Here is a 19,123-nt window from a genome sequence, read left to right on the forward strand (position 1 = left end):
CTCCTTTAGTCAGTTTTATAAACTACACAGCTGAAATTGCTTAAAAAACATCTTCACCTGAAGTCGAAATTCTGTTTTCACTTGAAGAAGTTGATTCCACAAATGGTCATTCATTACGCACAGGACCTACTGTAGCTGAGTTACAAGTTCCTGTTGGAAACTCACCCTAACCCTCCAGACTCAGCTGAACTAATTCCATTTGACTCTGCATGTTAGCTTCCTTTTTCCCCTTTCTAAAGAGGTCATGGAATACATTTATGTTAGCAAGCTACAGGAAACTGATTTTTCAATCAAGATGCCAACGGTAGAAACATAACCCAGTTCCCATACTCCTAGAAATGGCAATATGCCAATCCTACAAAATTTAGCACTGAAGATGTCAAGTGGTGCAATCACAGTAATTGAAGCAGGGCATCTACACATGTCCAAAAGACAAAGGCAAGGACATCATCAGGAGGAGTCACAAAGATTCACCAAGGGGAACTTAGCTTCTGTAATGAAACGAACAGTCAGATGGATGAGGGGGGAGAAGTGGATGTTGTCTTCCTGGAGTTCAGCAAGGTCTTTGACAGTGTTCCCCATAAGATTTTTGTAGAGAAGCTGTTGAAGTATGGCTGTTGAGCAGACAGTGAGGTGCATGGAAAAGTAGCTAAAGGACCAGATCCAGAGGGTAATGGTGCAAAATCAAGCTGGAGGCCAGTACTGAGCAGAGTATCCCCAGGGGTTGATACTGAGGGACTGACCTGGATGACGGGGTAGAGTGCACCCTCTGGTAATTCACAGAGGGCACAAAACTACCTCACCAGCAGGCCATGCAGCCATCTGTCCTTGACAGGCTAGAGAGGTGGGCTGACAAAAACCTTGGGGAGTTCAACAAGGAGAAATGCAGAGTGCTGCCCCTGGGCAGGAACAACTCCAGAGCTGCTTTCCATCTGGCTGGCCTGCAGAAAAGGACCTGGGGGTCCTGGTGGAGACCAAGTTGAATGTAAGTCAGCAACGTGCCCTTGCCACCAAGAAGACTAATGGTATTCTTGGCTACATTAGGCAAAGTATCACCAGCAGTGGTCCTTCTGCTCTACTCAGCATTGGTAAGGCCACACCTCGGGTACCGTGTCCAGTTCTGCCCCACCAGGACGAGAAAGACCTGGACGCACTGGAGAAAGTCCAAGAAAGGGCCACCAAGATGCTGGAGGGACTGGAGCACCTTTCCTATGAGAAGAGGCTGAGAGTGCTGGGACTTCAGCCTAAAGAGAAGGATGTTCGAGAAAATCTCACCAACGTATATGAATACCTGAAGAGAGGGTGCAATGAGGACAGAGCCAGGCTCTGTTCAGTGGTGCCCAGTGCCAGGACAAGGGGCACAAACTGGAACACGAGAGGTTCTCTGTAAACATCGGGAAACACTTTCAGACTGTGCAGGGGAACAGATTGCCCAAAGAGGTTGTGAAGTCTTCTCCTTTGAGGTCTTCAGAAGGCTTCTGGACGTGGCCATGGGCAACAACCTGCTTTGGCTGGACCTTCTTAATCAGGGGTTGGACCAGATGGACCCCAGGAGTCCCTTCCAATCTCAACCATTCTGTGATTCTGTAAAAAAAGTCTATTCAAAACTCACAGATGGGACAAGGAAACTCAGGGCAGGCACAGCAACGCACGTAGCTCTTAGCTGAAGCTGTTAGTAACAAGGAAACTCCTTCAAAGGTCCTATTCAAATGGCAAGTGACTGAAATGTCTGTGAAAGTGGAATGTGGTATGAAGTAGAAGGGCTGGCTTGCATTGTCTGCAATAATTCTGTGGGCCAAAATTCACATCTTGTAAGAAGTTACACCTCAGAGGAAAGAACACTGGCAGAAGCAGTCTTTAGAAATTGCATTGGTAGAGCTGTTAAACATTACTGGTTTTATCGCAGCCTTTCTTGTTTAAGAGCAGAATAACTATTGCTTGAGTTTAAAAAATGAACAAATGTCTGGCAGAGACTAAACAGATCATTTCATCTACAAAAATAAATTAAGTAACTGAAAATCCTTCGAAATGTAAAAGCATACGCAATCTTATGACAGCTGTTACTCCATGCCCCAAATATGGTGATTAAGCAAAATGAAAATCCCCTTCCATTTAATTGAGACTCAAATAATAACATACTAGATGCTACTTTTATAGGTTCTCCTCATCTCCAAGCATTTGTTTCTGGAAAACTCTAAAATACAAGTGCTCTGCATCTGATTTCCAGAGGCTTTAGTTCATGGCTGCCACTTCTGTGTGTTCAATTCACCACCAGATGATATTACAGAGCCAGGAGCTTGTCTATCTGTCTATTCTGAAGGAAGAAGTATAACGTATTTCAAAAGAAGTGCTTACCCTTTTTAAAAGGATAGAGGGATGGTTTGGATATAGAGTATTTTAATTTATTGTCTGCAATCACATAATTATTATTTTAGCTTCTTAGTTCATTTCTTTTGCGCTACCAGATGCTATTTTTTGCAAAGAAAAAAATTCAATTATAGTAGCAGGTATTCAATAAGTGAATCATGCAGCAAATACTCAAACACAAATTATGCCTGCTTACCTTGGATTTTGCATGCCAACTGAAGTGAAGATTGTTGGTCTCGCTGGGTATTAAGAGATTGAAGGACAATGCGTAATGATTAACAACATCATTCCTCACATAAGATAACTCTGCATCGAGACCTGTGACAAGAGCAGAACAAACACAGAAAGCAGTAAGAGAGCAGGACAGACCCAGCAGCACCACACCACAACAAAGCAGCTCTCAGTACCACCAGCTCCACTCGTTGCTTGGATGTTTAAGCACATACTTCCTCAAGTCCATAAATGCAATTGCAGGTTTGGAGATCAGTGCTCACACGTCAGAGTGCTTCAAACTCCTGGGAAAGCAACAATTTCACAGAGATGCCGCAGCCTAATAAACAGGTAGAAGCTGGAATGCGGTGGAAGGAAACAAGACTTTTCACACGATGCACTACCTCCAAAAGAGCCCTTACTCCACAAGGATCATTACAGACCCTCATGAATGAACCTCTGTCTGCTACTGGGAATCACATGTCCGATTTTGCTCTTATTTACAACTGTGTACCCTCAAAACAAACTGCTTTGGATTATCAGCTCTTTAATTGTAGGTAATTCCTCCCGGAATAGCCCATTTCTTGAGCACCCTCCAAACCACTGAGGCTGACACACATGCACTATAGAGTCAACTTCAAGGCAGTTGCATTAGAAACACAAAGCATGTGATGAGAAATGACATTTGTACACCAAGTAATACTAATGTTTAATGCCCACCATTTGCTTTATGAACATTTCAGTAAACCTAGAAAACTGAAAGACCCACAGAGCTATTTACTACAGAACATTAAAGTGCATTTTTTGTAAAAAGCATATTCTGATATTAAACATCCTGAAGCTGCCATTATCTTTCACTGCACATATTCCAAGGACACAATGAATACAGAGTAGGACCCTACAGCCTGCCCTGGGTGTCATCAGCAATTAGTGGCAAAGCAGCCACTACAAATTAGCCCCACTCCCTACAGCTGCTTAATTAATTGTCAGCTCCATATTCTCAGGCCAAAACAATACTGTGTTTGTAATCAACACCATCTTGTCTCATCTCGAGGCATCTTCTTCCACTGCTCCCTGTTCAATGCTACCCATGTCCAGCAAAACGTGGACACAGTAAGAGAACAACTGAGCACATCAGACACAGGTGCATGCCCCAAACAGGAGCTACGCAGCAGGAAGAGAGTTCAATTAAAATCTTCACAGTATGATGGGGAACATAAATAATGGAGCTATTTTTATTACAGCTAGATAGTCAAGAGAACCGGAGAGGCTATCACTCCAGCAAGACAGTGTTTAAGGCACCCTGAAGTTATTCCAAGAATTTAGGGAAATACACAAGGTTGTATGTTTTGGTGGTGGTGGTTTTGTATGTTTTTTTTCTTTCTTTCTTAAGAAATAGAACAAACTGTGTAGACGTGCTGCATTTGATGAAAGGGAGAATTAGCTTAGGAGAAATAATTCTTCCTGTTTTGTGCAAAAACTGAGCACAGATCAGGGCAGAGTGCTAAGTGCTTGCTTATTCCAGCACTTGATTTAATCGACCTTGCTTTCACAAGACACAGAAATCCAGCCAAGACATTCTTCTTCCTTCTTGTTACTGTTAACCACTTTTATTCCCTGCTGGCTCATTAACATCCTGAAACACAACCAAAACCCAAGGGTATAGAACCACAGATGCAGAGGGGGAGAACCCTAGAGACTGGATGTACAAAATGCATCTACCAAACGGAGCAGTCCGAAGGAGGCACACACTCAAACAAGATCCTGAACAGGAAAAGACGCATGTGATCCTTTATGTGCTGCCTATAGTCAGCCTGAGACAGCGTTAAGTTATATATATAAGTAAAGGTTAAACCTCACCTCTCCAATTTGTCCATTTTTCCACTCAAGAATTAATGAGAATTACAAGAGTGCATCCACCAGTAAAACACAGAGGATGGGGGACAAGCACACACCTACCTTGAACCAAAATTAAAACTCTGAAAGAAAAGAAAGAGAACTTCCTAAACAACTGACCCACCTGATTTCTATGTGCGCACACCCATATACATGAAACCTGCATCAGATGTAGACAACATGGACAGGTGTGTGTGAAAGAGCTCACAACTATCTGATACTTGCTGTTAGATCTGAACAATGGGAGAATTTACAGGCATAAACTGATTAAACAAAAGTATTTATATTAAACCCAGTACATACAAGTTACTCCAATAAATTACAAGGACAAAAGAATTAGCAGGTGAAACAACGAAGTGGAACAATGAAATTGCTTTCGGAATAAAACCGCCTTCTCTCGCTGATAAAGGGTCTTGCCAATGATTTGGGGTTCAAGAAAATGATGGTTCAGAACTTGTAACATCACGAGATTTTCAAGGTGACAGTCCCTGATTTGATATAACCCTTGTAGAGAAATTGATTATAGGAAATGAACACGTGCACAGCAATAAAAGCAGACATTATAAAAATTGGCCTTTATAAAAGTCACGGACAAGGCTCCTTTAATTGAAGCCAGCAAACAAATATCTTGATGTGCAACGCGATCTAAAGGTGTACAAAACCAAGTTACCCTGCAGCAGATCAATCACATCTTTAAGCTTTAATAGAGGGAGCACGCTACAATATTGAGTAATTTCATTAGATAGACCGCTAGTGTTTTAATGCCTGTACTTCCATAAAAAGCTAGATACTAACAAGTGATGTTGATTACATGAATATAAAAGCATTATTTAAGAGCAGCATGAGAATCAATGTCAAATTTTATTGCTTCAAAAAAATTATGCTCCAATTAAAATGCTGGCAAATAAAAATAATTTAAGAGGTTTCCTAGTACAGCTCTTAATTCTTAAACAGAAATCTGCCTGGCTCAGGCTCACTGGACTTCTATGAGTATGGATAAATGCACGTCCAAATGCTGAAACAAATAAATACACAGGAACAATCTCACTCCACATGAATTGCACAGGTTCTTTTCTCTCCAAAAAAAAAAAAAAAGCCACGCGGCACAGCCTGCCAGGCCCCAGCAGCCACCCCGTGTGAGGACACCACAGCAAACTCCTTGGGTGAGTTGCTTCCAGCGCCTCTCTTCCCACAAATTCGGATGAAGAAGACAATGCTCAGCCTCCCTGAGGAGTCAAATAGGTTCAGTTATGTTGAGTACTGGCTGTGAACCACTCCTATGAAGTTAGGATTTTTGTTCTTAGTTCTCTACCTACCTTTTTACACATGGTGAAACTGTGCTGGCCTCACTACCTAGATTTCCAGCCTGATTAAGTCATACCATTAACTCTCTCCAGAGTAGCCATTAAAACTGATTTAGGAGTTTGCAGGAAACTCTTGAGGCTCCATTACCATGACAGTTTATTTAATTCAGAATTGCCTTTATTCTGCACTTCACCTTTTTTTTTTTTTTTTTTTTTTTTTTTAATTCTGACACACATACTCGCATCTACATGCAACATTATTTAAACCTTCAGCAAGCCAAGTTCAGGAAGTAAAGCTGGCAAAAAGCTAATGCAGGTTCAAGACAACAACAAAAACACCACAGGGGAACACTCCTCAGTCAGTTTAGCTCCCTGAGTTAGTGAGGATGCTCAGGAGCACCCCAAATGGAGGGCAAGACTGCAGCAACAGTAACCTAGAGCTTATGCTAAAATGTTACTGTGACCTTATCCAGATAAAGGTTTTTTCCCCCCCTTCTCCAAACCATAGTTAGAGTCCACACCTGCAATCTCAATTTTTGATGTTTGCTTTTTTCATGTGTAAGTCTCTTTCAAACACAGTAGCAGTGTAAGACACAAACAGCCTAGGTAGCAGGTTGCTGGGGAAAGGAGGAAAGAAAGATTAGTTTTCCAAGTACCTAAGATTTCAATAATGCCTAACAAAGTAATAATGCTTCATGAAATCATACTGACTGACACCATTTGGAAAAAATAAATGTAATTCTGCCAGATGACAGGCTCCTCCTATGTTAAACTCTCTCTCCACCTCGCATCCTAAGTAGGGCAAATACACCAGAGCACACAGAATCTCCTGGAACAAGCCTAAATTGGTATGTTTTTGCAATATGCAGTGATAAAAGGAGAAAAAGGCTGTAGAAGAAATAACAGGATGCATTACAAACCGCTACAGACCATGGGAAGCTCTTCAATAATGAGTTTCTAGCCAAAGTAGTAAAACTTAAAGAAAAGGGAGGAGAACCTTAAAAAGAAATACCAAAAATTGTTGGGTTACAAACTGCAGGGGAGGAAAGGCAGCTTGGCGTGGATGCCTCCGTTGGGTTAAGCAGTACATTGGCCATCGGTGAACAACTTAAAACATCAGCTGCGGTTGTGCTTTGGCAAGCGTCCTTGAACAAGCCCATGTGCACAATACCAAGGGATCTAGTTTCTCATTACTGGGACCTGACTAACCTACAGCAGCTCACGTGAGCTGTAAGACCAATGCTTTGCTTTCATTTCAAGGCAAAGCCGACACCCTTTTACCCAGGCAACCCCTAAATTTCATTATGGACTTCCACAACTTCGTACCCCGCCAGCCTTGGGCACAAGCTTGAAAGAATAAATTAAACTTGAGCACAGACAAAAAGGTGAATTTAAGCAGCACCACAGAGAAAGTGTCATTCTTCTCGCTGTTTAACATAACAAAACATCTGAAGAAGCTCAGAAAGGAAGGGGAGAGGCTGATTTTCCTTCCCAAATGCAAAAGATGCTGGGCAGCCCTTGTGTTCACTACAAAATTGGATCATGTCAGTCTAGCAGCCTAACAAAACACTTCTTTTCAAACGCCCTTGTGCAAAAGCAGTCTAGCTTCAAGTCTTCTTCTCTTTTTTTTTTTTTTTTTTTTTTTTTAGCACAATATACAAAAGAAGCTTGCCTCTACCAGCATGGGAAAAATTAGACTTTATTCTCACAAAGCAAATCTGTCCTACAACACGCACTAGTAGTAACACGTTTTCCTTAAAGAAGAGCCTATTTTGGATAAAACTCCAAGCAGCAGACCTCAAATCATCCCACTGCAATTCTGAAATACCCTGTCAAAAAAAAAAAAAAAAGAGAGACTTAAAACAAATGTGCAGCACAAGAGTTAGGCAGACTGCTGTTAGACTAGAGCTCATACTCATATTGCAATAAGTAGCATCCCAGTAAGAGCAATCTGGTAACAACAGCTGACACAACTGGCCCTCCCAGCTGCCTACCCAGCCCTCTGGTAGACTCCTGTCTGCGTACACAAATGACTGAAATAAATGCCAATTTTCTTAATATGCTACTCTGTAATTTGTAAGAGTTTCTTCATAAACAGCTGAGAAATCTCTGCAGCGTGATGCAAAAATCACTGCAGCCATCACAAAGCAAGCCACTCTTGCTCCTGACTCACAGGCACCAAAATAAACTAATTGGAAAGAGCTGCATGGTGAAACAACTTCCTAGCTTTGTGTAGATGCTGCCTTTCTCCAGGGCTTCATGTGCTCCAGAGAATGATAGGATCTCATCCGGGTCAGCCTCTGACCAGAGCAGGGACGTGTGCTCCACGATGAACATCCACGGGAGACGAAGAACCTCAGGCTTCAACATCCTTTCACCATCATCCACTGCCCTGGTCCGTGCAATCTATGCCTTAAAAGCAAAGGTTTTTCCCAGCACTGAGCAACTGACTTTGTTGAGGGAAGGTACCGTATAGTTCTGTCCCCTCTGCCCATCTTGACTCGTTATAAATGCACCCAAAGCTTGAAACGCCCGCCTCAGATCCTAAGCCTTGCTGGTGACTTCCACAGAAGGTTCCACACATACGCGCTGAAAGACTTCTGATATTTTAATACACCAGGCTAAGCACATGAGAACAAGGCTGTAAAATTAAAAATCAGCGCTTGGCGACAGAAACTTCTTTTGTAGGGTAAAAGAGAGCGCTTTCCCAGAGCGAGCCTTCCTAATTTGAATGTATTTAATTAGTTCCGCTCGGCAATCAACATACACAAGGCTGAAAACACAACTGGGAGTTAAAAACCAAGGAAATCAAATACAAATTCCATATGCATCAGTTTCATTTAGAAAACAGTGAACTATTGGAAATGTAACACTAAACATCTGAAAATATAAATGGTTCTTACATCCTCTTTGCACACAGCCAGCATACCCAACAACGAAAGCAGATTTTTAATAAAACGAGCAACAGATGAAGACCTCCTACTGCATTTTTAGTTTTCCACGATGACACAACCTGCCAGTTATGGCTGCCAGTTGGGAATTTGGGCGGAAATATTTGCTTTTAAACACTGAGCGGGTCACAAGGCCCTGGGAAGGATGACTGATGACCAACATGCCAGTAGGAAAAGAGTAAAACCTCAGTATGAATATGAGGAAGATGCAGCTTTTGCTTTCATAACCCAGGTGCTAAAGAAAGTCAAGGGACATGGCACAGTGGCCAGCTTGGAAGACAAAGCAGCAGGCAGAGACCTACCAGTGCTAATCAATACATTTGATGACTTTCGCTTAGAAACTTTCCTTCCCTGACTGTTGAACAGCTCTTCCCCTAAGCCCTGAGACTTGGGAAAAGAACAAGACAGAATAATCCCCCCACACACACTTTTTCTTTAAACAGCTTCCCACTTCTGCATAGTTCATTGCCTACGTGCATCTCTGTCTCACCCAAGAGCTCTTTAAACCATTTTTCTAACCTTTCAGTCTGTGCTTTGCTAGAAAGGAGCATCTTCTAACCCAGTACCACACACCTTGGGAAAAAAAAAAAAGTTATCAAGTGCAGAGAAAAGGTCAGAAGTAAAATCACTGCTTGACACATCAGCAAAGCATCCTGAAACAGGCAAATTCTTTGTGCAGGTGCTCTACATCAGCTTGCTCATGTAGCGTGGTGGCTGGTGAGGCTCCAGAATGAAATCCATTCTTACCTGGCCAGAAAACCTCTCCCAGCAGAGGCATACGCCCCACTGCCAACTGCACGCCTGCTCTGTAAGCTCACCGCGCTGTGCCTGGACGGAGCAGAAAGCGTACAGACTGGTTATTTACACAAAGGGCTGGTACACCTCTGCAGAGCTAACTTTTCACCAGCAGGAGATGGCAGACAGTAGGCAAGGCTTTCAACCTAAGGAATTATTTAACAGAACTTCAAGGTATGACTGCATCCTTGAAAACCAACCGAGACTCCATAGCAGGGGATCTGAGGAGGAAATTTCGCAGCAGCTAGCAAACAGGAAGGAAAACCCTTAGCTGAGAGTTCTCATTAAATCCTGACAAATATTCACTGACAGATCACCCACAATGTACCTTCCTGATGCTGTTTTCACCTAATTGATGCAACTCACCTTACAGATGCTGAATTTGCAAGTTCAGCACCACTGGCAAACAACATTTTTCTCACCAAAAGGCATTTGTAGAAGTCACGGAGCAGACCTTCAACAGGAAGCCTCCCCACGGAGATGGCACTTGCTGAAGTAAAAGCAAGTTGGACGAGATGATCTCCAAAAGGTCTCTTCCCCACCCCAACCTTTCTATGATCCATAACGAGGTTGGCAATATTTAACTTAATCTACACCCTAAGACATTGAAGGCTCCTAATGCCCAGCTGCTTACCCTGCTATTTGTCTCTGAACAATAGCAACAACTCCACCTCAGCAGCCTGTCTGCTTATTCTTCCTTCCTTCACTTAGAAGAAAAATCTTCATTTTTCTGACAGATAGGCTACGAAGACAGCTGAGAAATGGGTTAGAAGACCACACTGTCCTTAAGTGCGAAAAAAAAAATAATGTAGTAGAATACAAGTAAACTGTTCTGAGAACACTTTTAAAAGGAAATTTGCTTGTTTGAAACTTAAAAGGAAAAGAAACCCACCACCTCTCAACAAAACCAGGAGTGGCTTTGCCAGGTCAATGCACATGAGTTACCTGAAGGGTTGAGTCCAAAATAGAGATGCTGAAGAGAAGCATGGCACTGAGATATTTGAAGGCAGGCAAAAATTGGTACCAGGAACCTACGTATCTAGTACCTGAAGCAGCAGGCAAGGGTAAGTGGGAAGGCTGGGATAAGAATGGTGCAGAGACAGGGCTGGAGGTGACAGAGGGAACTCTGATTTGCTCAGTAAAGTTTGCTTTATGATTAAATTATGTACAACTTGATTCTTAGCACACAGTAGCTAGGTACATTTATGAAATAAAGTAAATTATTAGTAATGGCAAACATCCCAGATATCATCATTGTATCAAGAAGTTCCATGTGTTTAATTTGTTCCTTTTGAATTAGAAGGAAAGGAACCACTGGGACTAGGTAACAGAAAGAAAGGTCCCACGCTCATGAACTGCCAGTGTGCGACAGAAGGTGTCTTGACATAAACAGCTTCAAGTGAAACGCTCACAGGTATCACAAACCCTTTAGGATTGTTTTGCTGTAATCCTCCTGGCCAAAAGGTAACCACCTAACCAAGATACGCCATGAGTCACTTGGACTCACGAGCAGCGTGTACTTGCAATATTCTGGTGTCACCTACCCACAGAAGCTGTGCCACTGTTTTATTTTCTTTTAGTTAGAGTCATCCGTCCCCCCGCTGACAGTGATCCCAGCAGGACAAGCACTCCAGCTCAGCAGTACTGGCACCTCCTGAGCCGCTCCCAACCAGCGGCCACATGGGCACAAGGAGCTCAGGAACGAGTACCCAGCTGAGTAGAAGTTATAAAAAAAACATAAAACACACACAGAGCCCTTCCTCAACGCATCAGGCCCGTTGACTTTGAGACTCCTGCTTTAATTCCGTGACTGACAGCACTGCCGAAGGGACAAGTCAGCCTCTATGCCTGTTCAGGCACTTGGGAAGGTTTCGACACAACGCCATGACTTGGCTGAAACACCACCAAACTCCACCCAAACCTAAACAGGTCCCTTCACCTCCGTGGCGACCTCTCTACTCAGAAGAAAAGTTAAAGCTCTGCGGCTTTCATTTTATAAGGAATTACTCCACAAGGCCACCAAGTAGCTTCCTAAAGGCCAGCACGTCTCAGAGGACAAGCACTTTTAGCTCACCAACCTGCTCAAACTCACCGTGCTAGCCCTGGCATCACGGCTGCAGCTTCTCAAGCCGACCAGCAGCAGCCCCAGCGCTTACGTTACTGCCCTTATCTTTCCCAAGCAGCATGGTGAAATCAATATACTGGTTAATTTAATTACGGCCATTCAACACCCGGTAAGTGGCAGCGGAATTCTAAAGCATCACATTAGTTTCATGCTGTTGCTTCTGCTCCCAGATCTCCAGAGCGGTCAGGGCAAATATGTGAGTTATCCGCTTGAAAGAAGGACAAAGGCAGAGCTGGAAGAGGAATAATGCGTTTGAAGCCTCTGCCATCGCGCCCTTTGTACCGCCACAAGGCATTCGCAGGGAGCATCAGCATTCATTCCTACACGGGATCTGCTGGTGCTGCTGCCATTCAGGAAAAAAAAAAAAGAAAAAAGAAAACTTTAATTCTTGAGGCGCATCTGATTAAATGAGCTTCAGCCTCCTTGCCTTCACAGCTGCATCCCAAGGTACAACTCTAAGTGCACACTTTACTAGAGGAACTGCCTCCAACTCAGGGCAGTCCCTGCCTTCCTCCCAGCACCGCGAGCCCTTCTTGCTGGCTCTTCTCATGCACGCAGGGAGCTCTTTGCCTTCATTTCCTCTCTCTCGTTCCCATTCTGCCCACGAACCAGAGGGAGAAGGAGAGCACGTGCTCAAAGAGGCCCAACAATTAATGGTGAGAAATAAGACGCTGCCCAACCGAACGCAGGTGTAAAACCACAGGAGTGAGGAACGCAGCTCTGGGATTTTGTTTTCCTGGCAGGCTCAGAGGTCAGACTGCTCCCAAAGCCCCGACACACGAACATTACAGGAACCACACACATTTATCATGGGACAGACCTGGGCCTCGCAGGAGCCGAAATGGCTGCTTCCTCCCAGGCTGAGCGCAGACACGGCAGCACGGGGAAGCCAAGCCCCAGCTGCCCGCAGCATCCTCCTCCAGCCGGTTTGCAGAAGGGCCCAGCACGGGTTTCCAGCATCCTTCAGTCCCAGCACACATGCTGGTGTGAGTAACCCAGCCTCAGAAACCCACCGCAGCAATCCAGGGGAGATCAGTGCAATTCAGACCTGGCCTTCCCTCAGCCCAACAGCCCTTGGAGTGGCAGCAGAATAAGGGATTTCCAGGCAGTCCTCACCCAGGCTACAAGCTGCCTCCACGGGCTGCTGTCAACTCCTGAAAGCATTTTCCTCTGCTGGTTTGTAAACAGTACAAACATGGGATTATGCGACTGCTCACATCTCTGAAGAAAAAGCCGTCCGTACGCTGTTTGAACTGAGTAAATTAACAGCGAGGTAACAGCACGGAGAAAGGCAGAGGAACTCCAAATGCAGCTTGTTCTCATAAGCCTCAGAACAATATTGACATGAACTGTGGTACTCGGTAAATCAGACGGACAAGCATCCAAGCAGACTGGAGGGCTCCAAACCGAAAACAGATTGCTCAACTCCGTGATGCAAGCGACTTGTCCCAACCTGCTGCAGCTCGCCACATGCCAGATGTTGCTGCACGCGGCCTCGCACAGCCCCACCACCCCTTGTCCTGCTGGGGGCTCGAGAGACGTCCACCTACAGCACTGAAAAACCATCCTGTAAGTACCTATCACCTAAAGGGCTTTCCAGGGATAGGTGATAAAATAGTTACCCTAACCCAGTGCATCCATTCCAGCAGCACACATGAGCACACTTTGAGGCCAGCAGCAGCAGCTCAGTGTTTTGTGCACGGCGTCCGTCGGGGCAGAAGCTTGCTTTCCTGCTAGCGGTGTGCACTTGCAGTAAGCTTTTGAGTTCATTTCAAGTGAAAAAAAATCCTTCCCGTTTTGCATACACCATGCAAAAATCTACAATTCTTCAGTGGCAAGCGCTTGAAAGCTAGAAAATGAAGATTTAGGAACATTTGCCCAAAAGAACCAGATTCTGAGCTACAGGTCACATACCACATGGACACGTGCTTCAGGACCTCAGGGTACTCAGCCACCCGCTCTTCAGCAGACAGCTCATCTGTTGGGCTGCAGTGACAGAGGCACGTTGGTGGGTGGTTTCTGTCCTGGGTATCGTGTACAAGGTGTGAGCAGGCTTCAACCAAGGCTCTGAACCATTTCAAGAATCACAGGAAAAGGATACTTGGACTTCCCAATAAATTTAACATCCCAGCACACCGATTTTCAGGTCCCTTTCACAACAGGGCTGTGTCTTGCCGGGTTAGTTCTCCAAGATCATCTCTGGTCACTGCAAACACCACGAAGCGCTGCTGATGAGTTCCTGTTGCTCACTGCCCAAAGAGCAACGTTAAGAAACCCACTCCAGGCCATTAAACGGAGCCACCTGAGACAGTTCAGCAAAAGGCCACCGAGCTGCTGGAGGGCCTGGAGCCCCTCTGCTGCGAGGAGAGGCTGCAGGAGCTGGGGCTGGAGCAGGGGAGGGCTGGAGGAGCCCACCCGTGCCCATGGGTGCCTGCGGGGAGCTGCCGGCGGGACAGAGCCGGGCTCCTTGCGGTGGTGCCCAGGGACAGGGCAAGGGGCACTGTGACAGATTTTGCATCAGTTTTGCACCTCACTTAACTAGGCAGCCCCTTTCAGGCAGCTGCATGCTGGTTTCAAATGAATTTCTAGAACACGTAAGAGAAGTCGCATATTAATTTAACTCTGTAATTAAGCAACAGCAAACAAAAACAACAGCACACCACACTCAGTATGAATAACCAGAAGAAACTAGGGCAAAGCTAGTAACTTTGCAAACTCCCTGCAAACGCTGTAGGACTTCTGACTTAGAGATTCTCCTGCAATCACATTAGCCCCCTCCCTTTAGTACAGCCCCTCATATAAATGCGTTACAATAGCTTTCATTACAGGACCACGAGGTATTTTTTCCCCACAGGACTTTAGTCTTGTTAATATTCAGGCTGGACCCGTCTCTAACCAGAACCAGAGCTGTGTTATCAGGAAGACTATCCACAAGACCAGTGTCAGAGCTGACAGGTTTGCAGCCCACGAATAAAAAATACTGCAGGGACAGGAAGAACAGCCAGGAACTCACTGCTGAAACTCAGGTCTGAGAGAGATGCACCCTGAATGCATTAAATAACGCTATGAACTTTTAAAAGATCTGATCAATTCCTTAATAATTGGAGCTGGCTACCTATATTAATGGCTATTTTTCACGTCACTTTCTAAATCTTGGTTTGTTATCTGCGAAGCAGGGATATGTGTCTTTGTATCACAGACACTGTAAAGAAGTGATGAAGCACTGCAGCAGACGAATACCACATTCTGATTTCATGGGAGGATTTGAATGGAAGTCACTAACTAAAAGCACAGAGCACCTCCTGAATAACTCACCACTGATTTAACACCATCCTCCCTGCGTGTTTAGCACCATGGCCCGGTCACTAGAACAAAGTGCTACAACCACACGGCACCATTGTGCATGTGGAGGAAGCTGCTTCGCCAGACTAACAGTACGTTTAGTTTTATGCACGGATTCACACTAACTGGAAAAAGAGATAACTGCTATCATCCACACAAACCAACTGCAAAAAGTTCTGGTGCACCATGCCGACAGTGCTCGCAGACGTCCCTAAGAGGAGTTGTGGTGCTGTGGGCAGCTTTCCCCTGCAAGCATCACCCCACGTCACCCCCATCTCACACCTCTGGCTGCTGCTGCCACCGCTCAGGCTGTGCCCTGACCCTCTGCCATCTCCCTACCTCCATCCCACCCGCTGCCGAGCTCTGCCTGGCGGAATCGCCACCCAGCACATGTGAAAACCGCAGTTTTTCTTTCCCATAGGCTCACAGTTTGGACGTCTGAGAACAAATTCCACGGGAACGGCAAAGAGATATTTCAGACAGAGGGAGCATCTGTCTGCCATATAGCAAGTCCTGCTTTCAGATCATGGGAATGCTGCAGCTTTTTCAAAATACAAATCGATCTCACACAACAAGACGAGCCAGTTTTCACCAGTTTTCGTCTGTAAATGTAAAGTTCTGATGATTTCAAAACGATTCATCTTGAGGCAGACACATGGTCAGAATCACATGGAGTAACGGTGGAAATCTGGCTTAAACGCCCAGGGAAGCAGCAGGCAGTTCTCACTGTAAGCCATACCATTTGCGCTGCCTCTGCTTCACAGAAAGAGCAGCCACGAATAATCTTAAGTCAATATTTCTTCACCTTCTGCGTAGAAGAGCCACGATCTCAATTAAAAACACAAAGAGCGTTTCAGTATGGCACGGAACTCCTATTTCTGAGCAGTGCTCCCCCGAGCCAGTGCAACCTGGCAAGCAGTGGGACCAGCAGACCTTACCCCAGCTGCTGAGGATGCTCCAGCTTTGCAGGGAGGATGCACTCTATCACAGTCTATGGTCAAATCAACATGTTTGCGTGCTTACATTTGCTCCCGATCAAGTTTGTGATCTAAACAAGCACGGGAGCAACATTGGGAAACATGGAAACACACCACAGGCTGTAGCAACTGTCTAACACTTGGGTTTATTAGCACTTCAGAGAGCCTCAGTTTTCCCTTCAACCACAGCAAGACAGTAGCAAGGGACTGAGTTTGTTTAGAAACAAAAGATACAAGAAACTAACTTTTATGTTTATAGTTGCAGTTTCAGTGAACCTCACAGTTTACTTGCGCAAGCGATGTCATTTTCCTATCTACTGTGACTTGTCCCAGTGTCCACTGAACCACTGGCTTCCTCAAAGAAGCTGCAGGATCTGGAAAACCTCTGCTCACTTGGGCAGCTCACACACGCTGATGGGAGCATTTTTAACAATAAATTTGATGTAAACACACTACAGATACTACAGAGACGAACATTTTAAAGGAGCAGATTGTTTTGTCTTCAGAAGCGTGAAGAACTGGAACCAAAGCAACTGTGCCCCTTTGGGCCTTCTTCTGTGTGAGGAATACCTGCAGGTGCCCGAGATTTGTGCCTAGATGCCCAACACCTTATCTGCGACAGCTAGTACGTAGGACAGAATACCCCAAAAACACAATCTGTTCATCAGGATCTATAAACTGATACTTCTTCCAGAGCACTAGAAACCTGTTATTTCCATGGCAGACTCCAGTTTATCCAAGCCTTTGGGGCTGCAGAACAGATCATTTCATTGCAGATATTTTAAGTGATGTAAAACAGCTACAGACAACTTGAACACTAAGTGACGTTAGCCATGTTAGCACGCCCATAAGGGAAACTATGGGGTGCAATTTAACTTTAAAAAAAATATCTTCCTTCCTCATGTTATGCTTAATGATGAATAATTGCAGTAGTGGACCAATTGAAGCCTGAGCAAGTCCATCTACGACGCATTTCAGGCACTAGGCTTTGGATAGCTCAAACCTTACCATTCAGTATTTCCAAGATTAATTACTTGTTTAGAGACTCAGCTAAACAGCAAGCCTGACTGTTTTATCCTCTATCTGCAACAGAGCATCTGGCAGCAAGCACATGCGATGTAAAAATGATGACAGCAGAATGCTAATCGCCAGAGCAAGCCATAAGGGAAAAAAATGTTTACAGCGTTATTCACCCCCTGGGTCCCCTGACTGCAGTCAGCTACGTGCTTACAGAGCCCAAATTCACTGGGGATATTTTTATTTTGTCCATTTGATGCAAAGGAAGTCATAAGCTGCTGGAAGATTTTGGTTTTTAGCTTACAGAGCCATAGGACACCTACTGAAAAACAAACCTCTGGGGATACCAACATACTTGTTCTGAGACTCCATCCATCAACCCTAAGCAAGCCAAAGCCCACAGAAAACAAATCTTTGTTTAAATCAGAGACTCTCCAAGCACAAAGCTACTACGAAAAGCCTTCTGCAGCGGGCCAGATGGGGGACTTCACAAACTGCCTCCAAGTCCTCGCGCAGCAATTGTCAGCCTGCCTGGAAATTAAGATTCCTTTCACACACGCACCCAATTATTGCCAGGTCTCCTCTCTGCCCTCCCAATGTCACTCACCGCGCTAATTAAATCCCGGGCCTCGGCTCATCTCCGGCGGGGTCACCCCGCTCCCAGGGCGCATCACCCCCACTCACTCCAGCCTAGGCAGCTCCCCGCCACCACAGCAGGAGAGCCCAGGCACCTCAGCTCCCCTTTAGCCCCCCGATCCCCACACAGCCTCAATCCTGGGGTCGTGCCCATGCCCCCCAGTAATCCCATGGCCCCCCACACCTGGCCAGCCCCACCAACACCATCCCCTCCTGACCCCCACATTCCCCCAGCCCCTTCCATCCTCCCCCAGCCCCCCAGATCCGCCACCCCCAACCCCACAGCCCCCTGCCCAGCCCCACAGCCCCCCGATCCCTCGTCCTTTCCCCTCCAGGTCCCCTCCAGGCCCCTCAGCCCCCCGCCGCCCCGGGGCCGGGCCGCACTCACCGATCAGCCTCCGCACCTCCTCCTCGCTCAGGTACAGGCTCAGGCTGGGCCCGGGGCCGGCGGGGGGCCAGGCCGGGGGCCCGGAGCCCAAACCGGGGCCGAGCTGCCCGGAGGCGCCGGCGGGCAGCAGGAGCAGGAGCAGCGGCAGGAGGCGGAGGAGATGGCGGCGAGGGCCCCACCGCCGCCACCGCCACCACCACCGGCACGGCCCCGCCGCCGCCGAGAGGGGCCGGCCCCGCCGCCCCCCGCCGCCGTGCTCCGGGCCCCCGCGCCCCGGCACCATCTCCGCGGGGAGGGAGCAGGAGGAGGAGGAGGAGGAGGTGGAGGAGAAGGAGGAGGACGGGGCCCCCCCGCCCCGCCGACCCCTCCTCACACGCCGCGGCCGCCAGCCCCCGCCCCGCCGCTCATGGCTGCGCCCGCCCGCCCGCCGCCGCCCCGCGCACGCGCGGCCTCCTCCTCCTCTTCTCCTTCTCCTCCTCCTCCTCTTCCTCCTCCTTCTTTTCCTCCTCCTCCTCCTTCTTCTTCTCCTCCTCCTCCTCTTCTTCCTCCTCCTCCTCTCTCCCACCCGGCCCCGCCCCGCCGAGGTGCCCGCTCGGCGGCGCCCTCCTCGAAAGTTTCCTCCTCAGCACTTTTTAAAAATTATTATTTTTTCACTTTTTTTTTTTTTTCTTTTGAGATAGTTTTTCAACTTTGCCCGCTGAGGTGCAGCGTTTTAGTCAGCCGCTCTCTTTCTTCCCGCCCTCCCCCCCCGCTTGAGGTGCCCCCCGCTTGAGGTGCCCCCTCAAGGAGCTGGGGGTCAGCCTCTTCTTGCAGATATCCAGTGATAGGACCAGGGAATGGCCTCAAGCTGTGCCAGGGGAGGTTCAGGGTGGAGATGAGGAGACATTTCTGCTCAGAAAGAGCAGTCAGGCACTGGGACGGGTTGCCCAGGGAGGTGGTGGAGTCACCGTCCCTGGGGGTGTTCAAGGAGAGGTTGGACGTGGTGCTTGGGGATGTGGTTCAGTGGTGACATTGATAGTAGGGGGATGGTTGGACCAGATAATCTTGGAGGGTTTTTCCAACCTTAATGATTCTGTGATTCTGTGATTTTAGAGCAGCTCAGTTGGAAGGGTCCT

The 19,123-nt window shown here is 46.6% G+C and overlaps 1 protein-coding gene across 3 annotated transcripts in view; it reads right to left on the reverse strand.

Moving 5' to 3' along the window:
* Positions 1–18,454, reverse strand: part of RYK (receptor like tyrosine kinase) — a 55,751-nt gene extending 37,297 nt beyond the window's left edge. For 2 of the 3 annotated variants that reach the window (XM_072042303.1, XM_072042302.1), the window contains exons 1-2: positions 18,009–18,454; positions 2,564–2,685 (exon numbers count right to left, since the gene is read on the reverse strand). In XM_072042303.1, coding sequence (XP_071898404.1) covers positions 2,564–2,685; positions 18,009–18,291 — 405 coding nt within the window. In that variant the 5' untranslated portion in view covers positions 18,292–18,454. Of the gene's footprint in view, positions 1–2,563; positions 2,686–9,475; positions 9,522–18,008 lie in introns of those variants that run through there. The other variant, XM_072042304.1, reaches the window with a different exon arrangement.
* Between the last annotated feature and the right edge of the window lie 669 nt (positions 18,455–19,123).

The sequence above is a fragment of the Anas platyrhynchos genome, chromosome 9 (genome assembly GCF_047663525.1).
Source record: "Anas platyrhynchos isolate ZD024472 breed Pekin duck chromosome 9, IASCAAS_PekinDuck_T2T, whole genome shotgun sequence".
Classification (NCBI taxonomy): Eukaryota; Metazoa; Chordata; class Aves; order Anseriformes; family Anatidae; genus Anas; species Anas platyrhynchos.